Here is a 20,520-nt window from a genome sequence, read left to right as displayed (position 1 = left end):
TTTTGGAGTTGGAGAGGTGATTGTACTAAGTGGTGTCATTTTGTAAATTTTGGTTTGGTGGCGTGTGTTGTATTATTTTTCTATACCTTTTCGGTACAGTAGGTGGAGTTTGTAAGAGTAAATGCGGGTTGGTAAATGTAGAGTATGGTGGATTGGAATGCAATTGCGGAATGTTGGTTGTTATGGTTTGGACAGAGAGTAAGCTAGAGAACAATGAAGATGACGTATGTGCTGAATGCACAATGACATGTAATGAGTGATGGTTGCGATAGCAAATGTAATGCTGAGCATGGCTTGGGTGTTAAATGAGATCAAGCATGAGTAAATAAGGATAAGTTGCAACATGAGTGGTATTAATGTGTTGAAAGAAAAGTGGTATTTAAGGTAAGTGTCGAGGGAGACCAGTGTTGAGATTTGATTGTATGATTTTTCTTTTCCCTTTCTGTGTAGGGTAGTATGGGACCAGCAATGAGGAATTGGGTCAAGAAAAGTGGTATTATATATTTTTATATTAAATTATGGGATAAGGCTAACGGTTCCTCCAGGGAATCAACCGAAGGCCAGTTTGTTTGTAGGGCTTTATTATTTTTATTAGTTAATTGTTGAAGTTATTATTATTTTCTTCTGTGTTATGATTATTTTATTTATTGTTGTGAACGTGGTGGCTTAGATTGGATTGTTTTATTGTGAACATGTATTTGGGGCTGAACGCCTGTTATGTTCATGAATAAATACATACATACTCTAATTGTACGTAAATATTCCTCAAAGCATCAATATCGACAACATTTTCATACTTTTCTTTCTTTAATCCCTTTCTCAGATTAAAGCCGGAAATATATAGATTTTCTTTCTCTTATTAGGCTTCATGTTAAGAGGAAAATTGTCCAGTTTTAAATGTTAATTCATTGCATCATGTGTGTAAGGAATGTGCCTATATTTTTATTGACAAGTGTCTTAATGTGATCATACAATGTTTTTAAATGAGAAAAAAGACAAATCCAACCGTAAAAGTTCAGGCAGGAGTGCTAAAGCTAAAAAAGTAACGCATAAATGAAAGATCAAGCCATTTCACAGCAGCCCGTTTCATATCTTGTTTATGTGTCTAATTTCAGTCTTTGAATAATAACCTTTTAAGTAATTTTTCATTTATTTATCCAGAATTGCTTTAGCTACTTCGAAGTTAATATCTCAATACCACTTTCTTTCTAGACGTAATTTATTTATCCATTTCCGTATATACATTTCCATTGATATTTGAATTTAGCGCGATTTGTTTAGGTCAAGTCACTAGGAGCGCCACCGTCGAATTGTCTCCCATTTTAGCAAGGCGAAATCCGTAAGTGTCGCGTATTGTCTCTACTGTATTTGATTTAAGTTATACGCTACAACAACAAAATGGAGGAAATGCTAGATGTGCCATGTAAAAACTGTTATTCTCCCCGTCCTATTGTATGTGCTTGCAAGCTGTGTTATGAATTGTGTATTTTGGTGTATTTGTATGTATTTTGCCTTGCTATCCTTTGCCCCTCTTAAAGAATAAATTTGTTGTTTCCCGTCCCGCATGTCTTCAGAGAAATGCAGATTTTATCTCGCTCTGAAGTGTCCCCCCCCTGCTTTGCGAGGTCTCTCTCTCTCTCTCTCGTTTCGCGCCCCTCTGCTCCTCCCCTCTCCTCCAGAGGGGTGTGCCTGTCCACATGACCGGTGCGCTGCTTGCGGTCGCCTTGCCTGGCCGTGGGGTCATTCTCCTGTTGGCACTGGTGCAGTGCGTTACTCTATGGGCTCGCCTTGTGGCCCGTCGAACCCGGCACGCTCGCGCGGAGGTAAGACAAAGAGGGACCTTGATGCAGTACAGCACCCTTAAAATGTTGTAACTTCGAACGATGCCTGAGGTAACTATGAAGATTATGAATGTGTAATGGTAGGAGCCTTATGCTTTCGATCTTTTTCTTACTTAAGGTTTCAAGTTGACGTGTTCGATTCTGTTAAAAGAAAGTGTTTTCATGTCTGAAATGTTTTCCCCATCTGGGAAACTCTTGGTAACTAATTATGTACCTCACTTGTCCCCAGATATTCGATAGTGGGATTAGTTTAGTGTTCTTTTTCTAGGGCATTGTAATTTGCTACGCATTTTCTATACGCCTTAAGGCGTTGTTTCTTGTTAAGGTACCGAAAGGCCATGTTTTACTTACTCTCAATATTACTGCTAAGTTTATGAATTTTTAATGGTGTTTTCTCATATTCAGAAAGTCTCTATTATACTTTGTTCCTGTTCGATGCCCGGCTTATGTTTGGGAAGTTAGCACGAAAGGTGTCTGAACATGTACCTGATAGTGAGGGCTGGTTCCCTCACTCTTATTCTGTTGTAATTCTGAAAGTGCATACGGGTATAATTTTCCTTAATTGTGAGTTGTTGCAATTTGATATATTTCAAGGAGTTGAAGCTTTCAGCATTGTATTTAAAGAAGCTTGGCGAGTTGTCATTGTTAATTAAAGTTTGGTATTTTCACTTAATACGACTTTTTATCCAGCCCCCTTTGGGCCGCCGCTTTTCCCGCCCGTACCCACTGCTCACTAGACATTATGAATACAGTAGAAACTCGTGAAGGTGTAGTACGAAGTGAGCTTCATTCTTATCAACCTTTTACGTTTGGATTAAATAACAATGATGAAATTCACTATATTTTTAATCAGCAAGATGTATACCCCTTACCGCACGAAAGCTACCTATAAATTGAAGGATGATTAAGTAAGTCAGGTGGAAGTGGACCAAGCACATCACAACTAAACAACCATGCTCTTAGCTTTTCTCTTTTCTGAAGCGCGATATGGAGTAAATAATGTCGAAATAGATAGAGCGAAGAACATTGGTATTACAAGTGCAATGAAACTCCACCCTTCTTTTTGTGAAGAAAAGTAATCTTTTGTGGATAGCAGGATGGTGTCCAAAAGCTACTAACAACTGGGTCATTAATGAGGATGGAACTTTTACAGGTATGTTATCATTGAAACATATTTTTGGCTTCGCAGAAGACTTTACACGTATTATAATCAACTCAAAGCAAGAGCTTATTCTGATCCGTGATCGAAGTGATTATAATTCTCTTAAAGCAGCAGAAACACCAGTAGACTCGAAAATTACACGTCATCGTATATTGTGGAGGATTCCACATGTAACCTTATCTGATCGTGAAAAACTTCCTTGGCTTAAGATTGCAAAAAATGATACACCATTACCTATACGTTTTTGAAGTTGGGAACTGCATGAATATCCTGTGTTGCCTCCTACAAACAAGCATAGCTGGGCTGTTAAAACGTCAGGTTTTACTGAAAAGCCATTGTATATTATTTTTGGATTTCAAACCAATCGTAAATTCAATCACGAAAAATATAGCACACTGTTTGATCACTGTAAATTAAGACATGTTAGACTATATCTCAACGGAATTACGTATCCCTACGAAAACATAGACATTAACTTTGAGAAAAATAATTTTGGGATGCTCTATGACATGTTTTGTAAATTTCAATCATCGTATTATCAGAAAGAAGATCGTCCGCTATTTTCGCCTCTAGAATTTAAAAATAAAGCACCGATTGTAGTTATAGACTGCTCTTATCATGGAAAATCTATAAAAGAATTTCCTGTTGATATTCCTTTAGAATTTGAAACATCTGAAAACATTCCTGCTAACACAACAGCCTGTTCATATGAGTGATGTTACTTACCATCCGCTAACGAATATTGTTACAAGGCTGTAAACAAGGATAGCCCTTTATCATCAACATTAGTGTGTGCTTCAACATCGTACGCTATGTGCATGATCATACGCAACATCTTATTTATCTCACACGAGTAAGTGAGGCTATTAAGATGTTCTATAAACATCGAACCTTATATAAGATGCCAAAACATCTCATTCAATATTTACCGCCAGGATTTTTATCTACGTACGCAGCGTACATGAGTTTTGGGACATCCTTCCTCTACACAGAGAGATGTCAATCAATGAAGCATTATTCAGAACCTGTCAACGTCATTACAAGCATCGAGGGGAAAATAATGATGACGATGATGATGATGATGATGATGATGATTATTATTGGGTTGGACCAAATCCGAGGATTGAACACTGTACACAGTGTATGAATGAACTCTTTCCAGTACATGATGACGATGATACAGAAATGGAACAAACCACATAAATAACAACAAGGTAAGAACTGCATTATATTCATTGTAAAATATAACATACTTAGTACAATACATTTCTAAATATTTTGTTTAATTTTAATGTTGCAGAAGGCATTAAAATTTTGGAAGCATGCTAGCTCTTCGCAGAAAACTGTTAAGAAGCATACCAACCTTGTCAGCAGCAAAACGAAAACTGTTGTAGTACATTGTAAATAAATATTTCATTCCATTCAAAATGTTGTACTTATTGCATTCCTTTACCTCCTTACACCTACTCATTCTATCCATAAAGGCTTGAGAAAACGAACAAGTCTACACATGTATAACTATGATGACAACTTCGCTGCAGGTTAAAAACAGAATAATAGACGTGCTCACTCTAACCTTAAGCATGAGATTGCGTCGTTATAGTAATGCATGTTTAAATTTGTTCCATAGAGACATAGAGACATAAAGCTATGCCTTGACAGAGGAAGAAGGGCAGGAGGAGGTCATAACATCCTATGTATAGCCGGCATCTTGTGCAGTAGCCTCAAAGCTAGCTTTCTTCATAACAGCCAATTGTATAACCAGCATATTGTGCAGTAGCCTCTAAGCTAGCTTTCTTCATAAGCGCCAGTGTATAGCCACCTTCTTGTAGAGTAGGCCCCTTCAGCCAGCTTTCTCTATAAGAGCAGTCGCCATCTCGCGCAGTAGCCTCTAAACTAGCTTTCTCCATAAAAACCTGTGTATAGCCGCCATCTCGTGCAATCGCCCATTGCCGTCACATATAACAGCCCACGTATAGCTGCCTTCTTGTGCAATCGCCCATGGTCGGCATCTCTTTCTATAAGAGCCTATGTATAGCCGCCATCTTGCGCAATCGCCCATGGCCGTCTCATAAGAGCCTATGTACAGCAGTCATCTTGTGCAATCGTCCATAGCCGTCTTGTAAGAGCCCATGTATAGCCGCCATTTTGTGCAATCGCCCATGGCCGGCATCTCTCTCCATAAGAGCCTATGTATAGCCGCCATCCTGTGCAATCGCCATGGCCGGCATCTCTCTCCATAAGAGCCTATGTACAGCCGCCATCTTGCGCAAACGCCCCTAGCCGTCATCATTTTCTATAAGAAGCCGTGTATAGCCACCATATTCCGCAAGTGCCTCTAAGCCGTCTCATAAGGAGCTGCGTATAGCCGGCATCCTGCGCAAGTGCCCTTAAACTTTCTCACAAGAAGCTGTGTATAGTCGCCATCTTGTGCAATTAGATAGCCACCATATTGCGCAAGCGTTCCTAGGCCGTCTCATAAGAGCCTATGTATAACAGCCATCTTGCGCAGTCGCCCCCAGGCCGTCTCATAACAGCCCATGTATAGCAGCCATCTTGTGCAATTAGATAGCCGCCGTCTTGGGAAACGTCCCTAGGCCGCCTCATAAGAGAAGGGCATCTTGCCGTAAAACTAAAGATAGCCTCCTTCAGGATGTCGGATGTGAGGTTAGGCTTGCTCTCTTAGGCGTCGGGAAGGACAACTAACCGTTAAAGTGAGATTACGCCCCTCAAGATGGCGACTGTGAGATTAGGCTCGCTCTCTTATGGAAAATCCACAAATAGGTCTAGCCCTTCTACTATACTACGGGTCAATGAACTGGGGGTCATAAACCGCCTAGGTATACTACTAGAGGTCAATGACCTCGGGTACTGACTCAGCAAAATAATGCTGACACCAGTGTTTTAGAACCATCACTGCTCCACCACCATGAGTATTAATAGAGAATGGTTGATGATGCTTGTTGTTTAAAGAGGCCTAACATCTAATGGTACGACATGAGATGACAATTAAAACGTTAAAATGTATCCACTGACTAGAGTTAAAAATAAATGATGAAAAATGATTATGAGGTTAAAACAATTACTGGATCTAATTCACAATGCCTTATTTCCTAGTAAAGGTAGAGAAAATAGGGGTGATAATGGAATAAGGCATTACCTGGAAGTACACCCACATATATAATTCATAATGGAAGTTAAAATAACATATTAAAATACGCAAACATGAGCTAAAATAGAGTAAAAGGGATAAAGGCGCAGTGAACACAAATACATTAAGACAAAGGACAGTTTTACACCCAATAATAAAAGGCCACTATCCCTCATATAACGGATGACGAGGTCTGCTGACTGCTCGTCATCTCTCAGGATGAGGGAGATCGACCAGGTACACACACTCCGTAAGGATGTGTGCCACGGTAAGATGGTCGCCGCAAGCACACACCGGAGGGGGTTCTCCTTTCAATGGATGGGAGTCTGTTGGGACACCGTGGCCGATCCGAAGACAACATAATACCACTGCTTCCCTCCGATAAGCCCGAAGAGAAGTCCGCCATACCTTCGTTGTACCTTTGATCGCTCTCAGCTTATTTGGAAGTGGAGTGGCCTTCCACTCCATCTCCCAATGGGACGTAACCAGATGTTTCAGCTGAGAGCGAATATCACTTGCTGGAACCATAAAAGGCAACGGGGCCAGTGTTACTGCCTCCCTGGCAGCCTTATCTGCTAACTCGTTTCCCTCTACACCCATGTGGCTTGGGAACCACATGAACGTGATTCTGGTGCCGGCATCCGAACACCGGGCCAGCAGGTCCTGGATCCGCTGCACCAGAGGGTGCCGAGGGAAACAGGTATCAATAGACTGTAGGGAGCTCAAGGAGTCAGTAGACAGAAGAAAGTGTCGGCGCTAATCGGACAATGCGTACCGCAGAGGTTCACAGATAGCATAGAGCTCTGCTGTGTACACATTACAGGTTTCAGGGAGAGCAGAAAAAACCCATCAATGCCGACAACGAACGCACAGCCCACTTTCGTGTCTGTTCTCCAGCCATCCGTGTAAATAACGACTGAACCTGGATACCGGCCAACAACGGACAGGAAGAGCTTCCGATAAATCGAAGAGGCCGTGTTTTTCTTCGGGCCAGTGTGCAGATCCAGGATTATTTGAGGTTGTCCTACTACCCACGGATGTACCCCACTTGGATGTCTGACAAGGCAAGGAACCGAAGGTACGTGAAGCAATTTGTGACTGCTATCGAAGCGTATTCCAACCGGCCGCGTTGCTCGAGGACAAGCAGCGTACAGCCGACGGCATCCATTGTTGAATACGCAAGGATAGCTTGGGTGAAGTGGCATCTGTCGCAAATTTGCAGCATACGATAGAAGCATTTGCTGGCGCCTCAGGTGTAAAGGCGGCACACCAGACTCAGCGAGCAGGCTAGTAGTGGGGCTGGTTCGAAAACCACCGGTCGCCAAACTAACACCGCTGTGGTGGATGCCAACTGTTTAGCAAGGACGCTTGGTTTTGTTGAGCCATATGCTGCACTACCGTAGTCTAACATGGATAAAATATGTGCCCTATAGAATCTTAGGAGCATCATGCGGTCAGATCCCCAATTAGTGCTGCTAAGGTACTTCAAGATATTTAGTTTCCTGGTGCATTGCACTTTTCACTGCCGCACGTGTGACTTCCATGATAATTTGCTATCGAAAAGGAGCCCAAGGAATCAGTAAGTGTCAACTGCAGGAAGAGCAACATTTCCTAAATTAAGCTCAGGATGCGGGTGAAGACTGCGGTGTCGACGAAAGTGGACAACAGAGGTCTTTGCGGTGGAAAACGGAAAGACTTGTTCTAGGCTTGCTGTAATTGCAATGTTACGCGAGCTATAGTGCAGAGCAAAATCGTCCACATATAGCGACGGTATTACTGCAGAACCAGCAGCAGCGACAATACCGTTTATGGCAATCGCAAACAGAGTGACACTTAGAACCGATCCCCGTGGGACTCCATTTTCTTGACCGTGGTATTGCGAATATGCCCTCTCAACTCGGACACGGTATAGACGGAGGGACAAAAAGTTCGCAATAAATACCGGCAAGTTACCTCGGAATCTCAATTGGTGCAGGACTGAAAGACTACCATATCGCCATGTGGTGTCATTGGCCTTTTCTAAGTCGAAGAAAACAGCCACCAAATGCTGTTTGCGGAGAAACGCTTCCTGGATAGAAATCTCCAGGCGTACCAAGTGGTCAGTAGTCGAGCGAGCTGCTCGAAAACCACATTGTTAGTCGGACAAAACTCATTTCTCCAGACACCACACCAGTCGGCGATTTACCACCCTTTCAAATAGCTTACATAAACAGTTAGTAAGACAAGTAGGTCTGTAGCTTCCTGCATACTTAGGATTTCGGTCAGGCTTGAGGACGGGAATGACTATGCCCTCTCGCCACAGAGACGGAAAATTACCCTCTATCCATATTCGGTTGAACACTCGAAGGTGATATAATAGACTATCCAAACTAAGGTGTTAACATCTGTTTAACGACGTTGTCTGGCCCAGGAGACGTGTCCTTGCAAAGCGCCAAGGCGCTGCGGAGTTCCCACTCCGTAAAGGGCACATTATAGTCCTGTGAAGCTTGAGTGGCAATATTATGGAGACGACGTTCTGCCTTCAGAGCGAGGGTGTGACGATGGTAATTCCCGGAGCCAGACACATCCGCGAAATAGCTAGCTAGATGGTTAGCAATCGAGAGTGGTTCAGTGACGATGCTGCCTGCAATGGAAATTCCCGATACAGATAACGATCCTTGGATACCCGAAATACGTCGAAGTTTAGTCCACGCTTAAGACGATGGAGTATGTGACGTCATAGACGTCCCACGAAGCTTTCTTACTTTGGCGAATAAGAACTCCACCAAGGAACGAGTTTCCAGCGAGGAGTCCCTGAGGAGGAAGGAATGGACACCTCAGCAGCAGCAGCAAGGATAACTTGTGTTATGTAAGTTATATCGCCGTCTACAGTCCGCAGGGTCTCGTCGTTATAGACAGCGAGTGGTGTGAATTTTGGCTAATCAGCATGTTTAAAAATCCATCGATGAGGAGCCTCGACGAAATTTTGTTCCAACAAAGTAAGATTAATGGGAAAATGGTCACTGTCACAGAGATCATCGTTTGTATTCCACCGAAACAGCGGAACCAACGTTCGGCTGCATAGACTTAAGTCTATGATTTGGTTCACCTGTGTTCAAAATACATACATCCAGCTCTGTTACTAATGTTTCCAACTCCCTTTCCTAAGGCAAGGCGTATTAGAACCACATATGTGGTGATGGGCGTTAAAATCATCCAATAAGAGGAAGGGCGGTGGAAGCTGATCTATAAGGCCAGTGCCATCATTTATGTTAAGAGGCTGGCCTGGTGGAAAATACACGGTACACACTGTTGCTACTATGACAGGCAGCGGTATCCGCACCGCAACCGCTTCCAGTGGGGTTCTTAGAGGAAACTCATCGCTAAAAGTATCAGAACGAACAAAAATACCCACGCCACCGGACGCCCGGTGAGCTTAATATCGTTCTGTCGAGTATAGTCTGAAATTTCTCAATACCGTATGATGACCTGGCCTGAAGTTTGTCTCCTGAATACAGACTATACTCGCCGCGTACTCACTAATGAGCTGACGCATTACCCAGTTCGTCATAGCCGGTACTGCCCGGGGTCCGATGTTGGATGATGCCTAATACTGGATGTCTGAGGCAATGAGCAGTAAGACTCCCTTCCTCCAGTCATATAGCATGTACCCCACAGCGTAAAAACAATTATTAATAATAGGTCCTTCTGGCATTCGGCTGTGCGGGGACCTGCGTTGTCAGGCGGATACTACTGCAAGGGTACATGACGTTCCCACCGGCAAGATCCCTGGGTGGTCACAAATGCGGACTTTCGGACGTAACCGCACACGTAAGAGGCCCATTTCCGAGCAGCACGCACATCAAAAATTTGGAATCGGTCTACAAGTAACCCTCAAAAAACAATAAAAATACATAGCCACATGACCCTTTTGTCGCCTTCTACGACAGGCAGTGATTACCTGTGAATGTGTTCAACCCCTCCCATCCACAGGAGGTCCAACACATTGTACCAAACCGCAATCCGTGTCCACGCCAAGGTCGCCCCTTTTAGTCGCCTCTTGCGACAGGCAGGGAATACCGTGGGTGTATTCTACATGTGCGTCCCCCACCCGCAGGGGGTAACAGAGGATGGTCGTCCAGTTGTACTGCCTCTTAGAACAACAATCACTACCACCATTATTGTTAATAGAGGATGGTCGTCCAGTTGTACTGCCTCGTAAAACAACAATCACTACCACCATTATTGTTAATAGAGGATGGTCGTCCAGTTGTACTGCCTCTTAAAACAACAATCACTACCACCATTATTGTTAATTGAGGATGGTTGTCCAGTTGTACTGCCTCTTAAAACAACAATCACTAGCACCATTAGTATTAATAGAGGATGGTTGTCCAGTTGTACTGCCTCTTAAAACAACAATCACTACCACCATTATTGTTAATTGAGGATGGTTGTCCAGTTGTACTGCCTCTTAAAACAACAATCACTACCACCATTATTGTTAATTGAGGATGGTTGTCCAGTTGTACTGCCTCTTAAAACAACAATCATTACCACCATTATTGTTAATAAAGGATGGTTATCCAGTTGTACTGCCTCTTAAAACAAGAATCACCACCACCATTAATATTAATAGAGAATGGTTATCCAGTTGTACTTCCCCTTAATACAATAATCACTACCACCTCTGACGTCCTTCTTGAGTCTGTTCAGTCCGAGGCTAACTGGTTAGTTTGATCCAGGGAGATTCTCGGTCGGGTCACGGCTCGGAGCGAGATGTTCATATCATGCATTTGGCAGCTGAAGCCGTATAGGCCACGTACGTGCCTATGAAGAATTCTAATGAGAAAAACGGCAAACAAACCCGGCTCCCGAGTCAATGTACTTATACGCGTGGAGTTTTAAAATCCCCTATCCGGCCGGAAATCGAACCTGGGATCCGTGGATCTGCACGCCATGGAGCCGTGCGTTCCATAAGAGCACAGGTCCAATTCTATATGTATCGTCTAACGGAGCTCTACCGTCTGACGTTCAAAAGTTCCAGCGAGCGCGCACACACTTCTGTAATTTTGGCGCGCTTGATACTGGTGATATATTATCGGAGTTTGATAGTTCCCAGTCTGTTATGAATATCTGAGATATGGGTGATGACAGGCCTATGCCTAGAAAGTAATTTTTTCCGTGGTTTCCCCATTTTCACACCAGGCAAATGCTGGGGATGTAGCTTAATTAAGGCCACGGCCGCTTCCTTCCAACTCCTAGGCCTTTCCTATCCCATCGTCGCTGTAAGACCTATCTGTGTCGGTGCGACGTAAAGCCCGTAGCAAAAAAAAAAAAAGAAAGTAATTTAAACCAGACGAATGGACGAATAATGCACGGAAACGAAAGCTTACGTGTCGAGAACCTACATTGAATACCGTTGGGAAGGAGTTATCCTAACATTTATGAAAATAAATTGAATTGACTACATTTCAGATGCAGAAGGATATGTATGGCTTAGTTTTCGGATTCATTCAAAAGCGAAATCCTGAAGAATTTCAATGAGATATCCACAAAAGCGTAGAGGAGTCCTTATCTAGCTGGACTGATATCTGTAGCCCTTCTTCAAGGGTGCAGGAAAAGATTGGAAACTGCATCAAAGCCACATTCCGCTGTACTTTTTACCGAGTTAAGTATTGATTTATTATTTATACATTCTAGTCTACAGCTTTTTAAACATTAATTTCGCTTAATATATATTTTGTGTGTTATCTCAGATTAAATATGGTACTCATTAACAAGAAGTTTTCTTGACGCTGCATGGTATTATTAAAACAAGGGTGCGACATTGTAGACTAGGAGGTCGCCGTGAAGAGATGAGCTAAAAGTGCACATGCATTTTCCATTGCACATTGTTAGAACGTCATGAACCAGACTCCTATTTAGCTCTAAAACAAAACATTGTTGTGAAACCAGAAGTTAAATATGAGTGTTTTTACGATATTACAAGGAATATTTCCATTACCCTTTCGGACGACCTCGAGCGAATATTTGTGATACATGTGAAAAAGTTAAAGTACATATTCAGTGTGAGAATGTAGCAACAGTACGAGAAAAGTTAAAAACTGAATTAACATTCCAGTAAAAGATACCTCAGAAATTCTATGACTTGTTGAAGAAAAGTGGTAAAGGAATGAACATGGCATTTCAGCACGTCACATTCCCGTAACTATTGTGGCGGGCAACTCTAGCTTTAGAATACTGTATTTATGCTAAATTCTTGCAGTGTTCTTTCTGGTTTTAATGAGTGTATAGAACTCTCTCAAATTGCAATTATACTATCTCCAATCTCCAACGAGTTCCATAGCAAAACAACCCCAGCATTCTCATTAATTTCTTACAAAAACGTATATTTAATAGTTAGTACTTAAATACTTGATAAAATTCACACTTACACAAAGTATAACTATGCAAAAAACTATTAATTCTAATTTGAATTTTGTAAGACTTATTATGATTTTATTGATTTTCTCAAAATATATTCAGATGGACTTGTGCTCTTATGGAACGCACGGTTAACATTCGTGTCTTGTCTCCCGGCCATGGCCATCCATCACCGGTTACATCGCGTGGCATCTCGTACCGGTTTTTCAGACGAGCGCTTGTCATAAGACATAGCCTGCACGTTTACTCAGTAACATCGCGTGACACATCTCGTACCTATGACATAGCCTGCACGGTTACTAGGTAACATCGCGTGACACATGTCGTACGTAAGACATAGCCTGCACGGTTACTAAGTAACATCGCGTGACACATCTCGTACCTATGACATAGCCTGCACGTTTACTAAGTAACATCGCGTGACACATCTCGTACGTAAGACATAGCCTGCACGGTTACTAGGTAACATCGCGTGACACATCTCGTACGTAAGACATAGCCTGCACGGTTACTAAGTAACATCGCGTGACACATCTCGTACCTATGACATAACCTGCACGTTTACTAAGTAACATCGCGTGACACATCTCGTACGTAAGACATAGCCTGCACGGTTACTAGGTAACATCGCGTGACACATCTCGTACGTAAGATATAGCCTGCACGGTTACTAGGTAACATCGCGTGACACATCTCGTACGTAAGACATAGCCTGCACGGTTACTAGGTAACATCGCGTGACACATCTCGTACCTATAACATAGCCTGCACGGTTACTAGGTAACATCGCGTGACACATCTCGTACCTAAGACATAGCCTGCACGGTTACTAAGTAACATCGCGTGACACATCTCGTACCTATGACATAGCCTGCACGGTTACTAGGTAACATCGCGTGACACATCTCGTACCTAAGACATAGCCTGCACGGATGTTAGGTAACATCGCATGACACATCTCGTACCTAAGACATAGCCTGCACGGATGTTAGGTAACATCGCGTGACACATCTCGTGCCTAAGACATTGCCTGCACGGTTACTAGGTAACATCGCGTGACACATCTCGTACCTAAGACATAGCCTGCACGGATGTTAGGTAACATCGCGTGACACATCTCGTGCCTAAGACATAGCCTGCACGGTTACTAGGTAACATCGCGTGACACATCTCGTACCTAAGACATAGCCTGCACGGTTACTAGGTAACATCGCGTGACACATCTCGTGCCTAAGATATAGCCTGCACGGATGTTAGGTAACATCGCATGACACATCTCGTACGTAAGACATAGCCTGCACGGTTACTAGGTAACATCGCGTGACACATCTCGTACGTAAGACATAGCCTGCACGGTTACTAGGTAACATCGCGTGACACATCTCGTACCTAAGACATAGCCTGCACGGTTACTAGGTAACATCGCGTGACACATCTCGTACCTAAGACATAGCCTGCACGGATGTTAGGTAACATCGCGTGACACATCTCGTGCCTAAGACATTGCCTGCACGGTTACTAGGTAACATCGCGTGACACATCTCGTACCTAAGACATAGCCTGCACGGATGTTAGGTAACATCGCGTGACACATCTCGTGCCTAAGACATAGCCTGCACGGTTACTAGGTAACATCGCGTGACACATCTCGTACCTAAGACATAGCCTGCACGGTTACTAAGTAACATCGCGTGACACATCCCGTACGTAAGACATAGCCTGCACGGATGTTAGGTAACATCGCGTGACACATCTCGTACCTAAGACATAGCCTGCACGGATGTTAGGTAACATCGCGTGACACATCTCGTGCCTAAGACATAGCCTGCACGGTTACTAGGTAACATCGCGTGACACATCTCGTACCTAAGACATAGCCTGCACGGTTACTAGGTAACATCGCGTGACACATCTCGTGCCTAAGATATAGCCTGCACGGATGTTAGGTAACATCGCATGACACATCTCGTACGTAAGACATAGCCTGCACGGATGTTAGGTAACATCGCGTGACACATCTCGTACGTAAGACATAGCCTGCACGGATGTTAGGTAACATCGCGTGACACATCTCGTACCTAAGACATAGCCTGCACGGTTACTAGGTAACATCGCGTGACACATCTCGTACCTAAGACATAGCCTGCACGGATGTTAGGTAACATCGCGTGACACATCTCGTACCTAAGACATAGCCTGCACGGTTACTAGGTAACATCGCGTGACACATCTCGTACCTAAGACATAGCCTGCACGGTTACTAGGTAACATCGCGTGACACATCTCGTACCTAAGACATAGCCTGCACGGTTACTAGGTAACATCGCGTGACACATCTCGTGCCTAAGACATAGCCTGCACGGTTACTAGGTAACATCGCGTGACACATCTCGTACCTAAGACATAGCCTGCACGGATGTTAGGTAACATCGCGTGACACATCTCGTACCTAAGACATAGCCTGCACGGTTACTAGGTAACATCGCGTGACACATCTCGTACCTAAGACATAGCCTGCACGGTTACTAAGTAACATCGCGTGACACATCTCGTACGTAAGACATAGCCTGCACGGATGTTAGGTAACATCGCGTGACACATCTCGTACGTAAGACATAGCCTGCACGGATGTTAGGTAACATCGCGTGACACATCTCGTACGCAAGATATAGCCTGCACGGATGTTAGGTAACATCGCATGACACATCTCGTACGTAAGACATAGCCTGCACGGATGTTAGGTAACATCGCGTGACACATCTCGTACGTAAGACATAGCCTGCACGGATGTTAGGTAACATCGCGTGACACATCTCGTGCCTAAGATATAGCCTGCACGGATGTTAGGTAACATCGCATGACACATCTCGTACGTAAGACATAGCCTGCACGGATGTTAGGTAACATCGCGTGATACATTTCGTACGCAAGATATAGCCTGCACGGTTGTTAAGTAACTTGGCGTGACTCATCTGGTACCTAAGACATAGCCTGCACGGTTACTAGGTAACATCGCGTGACACATCTCGTGCCTAAGATATAGCCTGCACGGATGTTAGGTAACATCGCGTGACACATCTCGTGCCTAAGATATAGCCTGCACGGATGTTAGGTAACATCGCATGACATATCTCGTACGTAAGACATAGCCTGCACAGATGTTAGGTAACATCGCGTGACACATCTCGTACGCAAGATATAGCCTGCACGGTTGTTAAGTAACTTGGCGTGACTCATCTGGTACCTAAGACATAGCCTGCACGGTTACTACGTAACATCGCGTGACACATCTCGTGCCTAAGATATAGCCTGCACGGATGTTAGGTAACATCGCGTGACACATCTCGTGCCTAAGATATAGCCTGCACGGATGTTAGGTAACATCGCATGACACATCTCGTGCCTAAGACATAGCCTGCACGGATGTTAGGTAACATCGCGTGATACATTTCGTACGCAAGATATAGCCTGCACGGTTGTTAAGTAACTTGGCGTGACTCATCTGGTACCTAAGACATAGCCTGCACGGTTACTAGGTAACATCGCGTGACACATCTCGTGCCTAAGATATAGCCTGCACGGATGTTAGGTAACATCGCGTGACACATCTCGTGCCTAAGATATAGCCTGCACGGATGTTAGGTAACATCGCGTGACACATCTCGTGCCTAAGATATAGCCTGCACGGATGTTAGGCAACATCGCGTAACACATCTCGTGCCTAAGATATAGCCTGCACGGATGTTAGGTAACATCGCGTGACACATCTCGTGCCTAAGATATAGCCTGCACGGATGTTAGGTAACATCGCGTGACACATCTCGTGCCTAAGATATAGCCTGCACGGATGTTAGGTAACATCGCATGACACATCTCGTGCCTAAGATATAGCCTGCACGTTTGTTACGTAACATCGCATGACACATCTCGTGCCTAAGATATAGCCTGCACGGATGTTAGGTAACATCGCGTGACACATCTCGTACGTAAGACATAGCCTGCACGGATGTTAGGTAACATCGCGTGACACATCTCGTACGTAAGACATAGCCTGCACGGATGTTAGGTAACATCGCGTGACACATCTCGTACGTAAGATATAGCCTGCACGGATGTTAGGTAACATCGCGTGACACATCTCGTGCCTAAGATGTAGCCTGCACGTTTGTTACGTAACATCGCATGATACATCTCGTACGTAAGACATAGCCTACACGGGTGTTACGTAACATCGCATGACACATAGCCTGCACGGATGTTAGGTAACTTCGCGGGACACATCTCGTACCTAAGACGTAGTCTGCACGGTTGTTAAGTAACTTTGCGTGACTCATCTGGTACCTAAGACATAGTCTGCACGGTTGGTAAGTAACTTCGGGCGACAGATCTGGTACCTAAGACATAGTCTGCAGGGTTGTTAGGAAACATCTTTTACCGGTTATTCCAGATGAGCGCCAACCATAAGACACACTGTATGTTGTGGTGGACATGCAGTGTTGGTGTTTGCGAGTAGTCTTTGTCAAGTTCTCGACGTCTCAGTACATAGTACAAACTGTTCAGAGGGCGAACGTGATGAAATGAAATGAAATGGCGTATGGCTTTTAGTGCTGGGAGTGCCCGAATACATGTTCGGCTCGCCAGGTGCAGGTCTTTTGATTTGACTCCCGTAGGCAACCTGCGCGTCATAATGAGGTGGAATGGTGATGAAGACGACAAATACACCCAGCCTCCGTGCCAGCGATGGTTAAAATTCCCCACCGTGCCGGGACCCCAGAGACCAATAGCGAGCACGCAGCTATGGTTCCGGACGATGAACGTGATACTCCCGCTAGTAGGTAGGCCTACTAAGTACTGACACTCCTCAAATTATGTGAGTAGATTTTCCCACGGCTCTTGGCGTAAGTTGAAATTTACGTACGGTAAGTGAAATTTCTGCCATTAGCTGACATTTGTTGAAAACACGTATGAAATAAAATTACCAAACTACAATGCAAACCTCAAGTAGTTGATGCTTTATAAATAGTATTACAACGCCAAGTCCGCCTCTGTGGTGTGATTAGCTTGCCAACCTCGGAGGCCCAGGTTCGATTCCCGGCTCTGCCACGAAATTTGAAAAGTGGTACGAGAGCTGGAACGGGGTCCACTCAACCTCGGGAGGTCAACTGAGTAGAGGGTGTTCAATTCTCTCGTCAGTCATCCTCGAAGTGGATTTCCTCACTTCTCCTCCAGGCAAATGCTTAAGGCCACGGGCGCTCCCTTCCCTCTTCCTTCTCCTATCTCTTCCAGTCTTCCCATTCCCTCACAAGGCCCCTGCCTGATCAGGAAAGCAGGTGAGGCACCCTGGGCAAGGTATTGGTCCTGCTCCCCAGCTGTATCCCCGAAGAAAAATCGCACGCTCGAGGACACTACCCTTAAGACGGTAGAGGTGGGATTCTTCGCGGAATCAGAGGGAAAAACCAACCCTGGAGGTTAATCAGATTAAGAAGAAGAAGATTACAACGCCAATTGTGAAAAAATAACCAATTAATAACAGATCGGGGTCGAATACCCAGATGTTTGGCCCCTTCAAATAACATCATAATCGTCGTCGTACGTGAGATGTTTCTTGTGTTTGTAAACAAAGGCAAGTTTCTTGTTCCGACATGAGGCGCTGTAGAGAAGGGTGCAGCTATTCTGAGACACTACGGAGTAGCCAGGTTTCTAGGTCACAACACTTTATTGCTTTCTTCCATTTCTTACTCTGTTTGTGACGTCACAAGAGAACATAGACTTTTAAAATAATTATGTCATTGTTTCTACGTCCCACTGTCCGACTCGTTGGCTGAATGGTCAGCGTACTGGCCTTCGGTTCAGAGGGTCCCGGGTTCCATTCCCGGCCGGGTGGGGGATTTTAATCTTCATTGGTTTATGCCAATGGCCTCGTCTTTACGTCGCACCGACACAGATAGGTCTTATGGCGACGTTAGAACTGAGAAGGAAGCGGCCGTGGCTTTAATTAAGGTACAGCCCCAGCATTTGCCTGGTGTGAAAATGGGAAATCACGGAAAACCATCTTCAGGGCTGCCGACAGTGAGGTTCGAAGCCACTATCTCCCGAATACTGGATACTGGCCGCACTTAAGCTATCGAGCTCGGGCCTCGGGGGTTGGGTGTTTGTGCTGCAACCCACAGACCACACATAACACTACCCTCCACCACAATAACATGCCGCTCACCCTCATCGGAGGGTCTGCCTTACAAGGGCTGCACCCGGCTAGAAATAGCCACACGAAATTATTATTACTTCCTACTAACTACTTTTAACGGTTTTCTGAAACGCCAAGGTGCCGGAATTTAGTCCAGCAGTATCAGTAAATCTAACAACTCGAGGCTGGCGTATTTGAACATCTTTAAATACGACCGGACCTGGCAAGCTGGGGTCAACCGTGTGAGCCACAACAGTAACACGTGCGTTAGTTGGTGAGTTCCGCACCTCCTCCATTCGCCTCACATTGTTCTTGCTACCTTCATGACTCGACGCAGCTTTCACTCCCGTAAAGCTAAGTCACTGACACCAGCAGCCTCCATACGTTTCGCCCGTCGCATGGGGACGTTAAGTCTCAGAACTGTTTAACGTCCCACAAACAGGAGAAGGTACAGCGTGGTGAGCAGTACAATAACAGATATAAAACTTAACAGTGGACATTATCACATCGAGCAAGTTTACGATTTAATGTGTCATGAAAGAAATTGATCATTTCCACGAGGTCCACACAACTGGCATTAGAGTGAATCCATGCGGAGGAATCACGGTCGTCAACAGATTGGAATGTTTGGCAAGAGTATTTTTAATATGTCGAGGGAGATGTTCGTGAAATGGCAATAACAGAACTTATTGACAATTCAATTCTGGTGTAACACTTACCTTAATCTCGTCGTCAGGAGATTCTTTCTTGATAGTGCTCAGCAGGCGGGGGGCTTCTGCCGAGGACGCTGCCACCGTCGGGGGAGAGGAGCGACTGCCCATTACCACACGCATACGTCAACACGTTCTCATAACGCTACACAAGTGAACCGTCCAGCACGCAGGCTGCACTCCGACTGGCTCGCTCTCTACGAACAGCTGAGCAGCGAGCTGCGAGCTTGTGCCGCGGCTGTTGCGTAGCCGGCGGGTCTATGCAAAATGGAAATAATTGTTCAGTTCTGCCGTCAGGGGCGTGCAGCAGTGACAGTGGCTTCGAACCCCACTGTCGGCAGCCCTGGTTTTTCGCGGTTTCCCATTTTACACCAGGCAAGTGCTGGGGCTATACCTTAATTAAGGCCAAGGCCGCTTCCTTCCCACTCCAAGCACTTCCCAGAAGACCTATCTGTATCTGTGCGACGTAAAGCAAACATCCATACGTGCATTATCATTATAGACTGTTATGCCTTTCGGCGTTCAGTCTGCAAGCCTCTGTGAATTTACTAAACGTCGCCACAATCCTCTATATGCAACTAGTGTTGTGGCATCATTTAATTCTATACCTCTTATATTTAAATCGTTAGAAACTGAGTCTAACCATCGTCGTCTTGGTCTCCCTCTACTTCTCTTCCCTCCATAACAGAGTCCGTATTCTCCGAGGTAACCTATCCTCCTCCATTCGTCTCACACGTCCCCACCACCGAAGCCGGTTTATGCGTACAGCTTCATCTGTCGAGTTCATTCCTAAATTAGCCTCTATCTCCTCATTCCGAATACCCTCCTGCCATTGTTCCCACCTGTTTGTACAAGCAATCATTGTTGCTACTTTCATGTCTGTTACTTCTACGTTATGAATAAGATATCCTGAGTCCACCCAGCTTTCGCTCCCGTAAAGTGAAGTTGGTATGAAAAATATAGTTTCGTCTGGGAGCTGACTTCCTTCTTACAGAATACAGCTGCGTTCACCTCCTGAAATGATTCATGAGAGTTATAATTTCGAAAGTTCTTTAATACCTAAAATT

At 44.5% G+C, this 20,520-nt stretch overlaps 1 protein-coding gene across 1 annotated transcript in view; it reads right to left on the bottom strand.

Moving 5' to 3' along the window:
- The window catches only part of Sobp (Sine oculis-binding protein), a 719,331-nt gene extending 699,664 nt beyond the window's left edge, over positions 1 to 19,667 (bottom strand). Inside the window, exon 1 of the mRNA XM_067144694.2 lies at positions 19,463 to 19,667. Coding sequence (XP_067000795.2) covers positions 19,463 to 19,576 — 114 coding nt within the window. The 5' untranslated portion in view covers positions 19,577 to 19,667. The remainder of the gene's footprint in view (positions 1 to 19,462) is intronic.
- Between the last annotated feature and the right edge of the window lie 853 nt (positions 19,668 to 20,520).

Source organism: Anabrus simplex, chromosome 3 (assembly GCF_040414725.1).
Source record: "Anabrus simplex isolate iqAnaSimp1 chromosome 3, ASM4041472v1, whole genome shotgun sequence".
Lineage (NCBI taxonomy): Eukaryota > Metazoa > Arthropoda > Insecta > Orthoptera > Tettigoniidae > Anabrus > Anabrus simplex.
The sequence above is the reverse complement of the archived record's forward strand: the minus strand, read 5'-3'. Positions and strand labels throughout refer to the sequence as shown.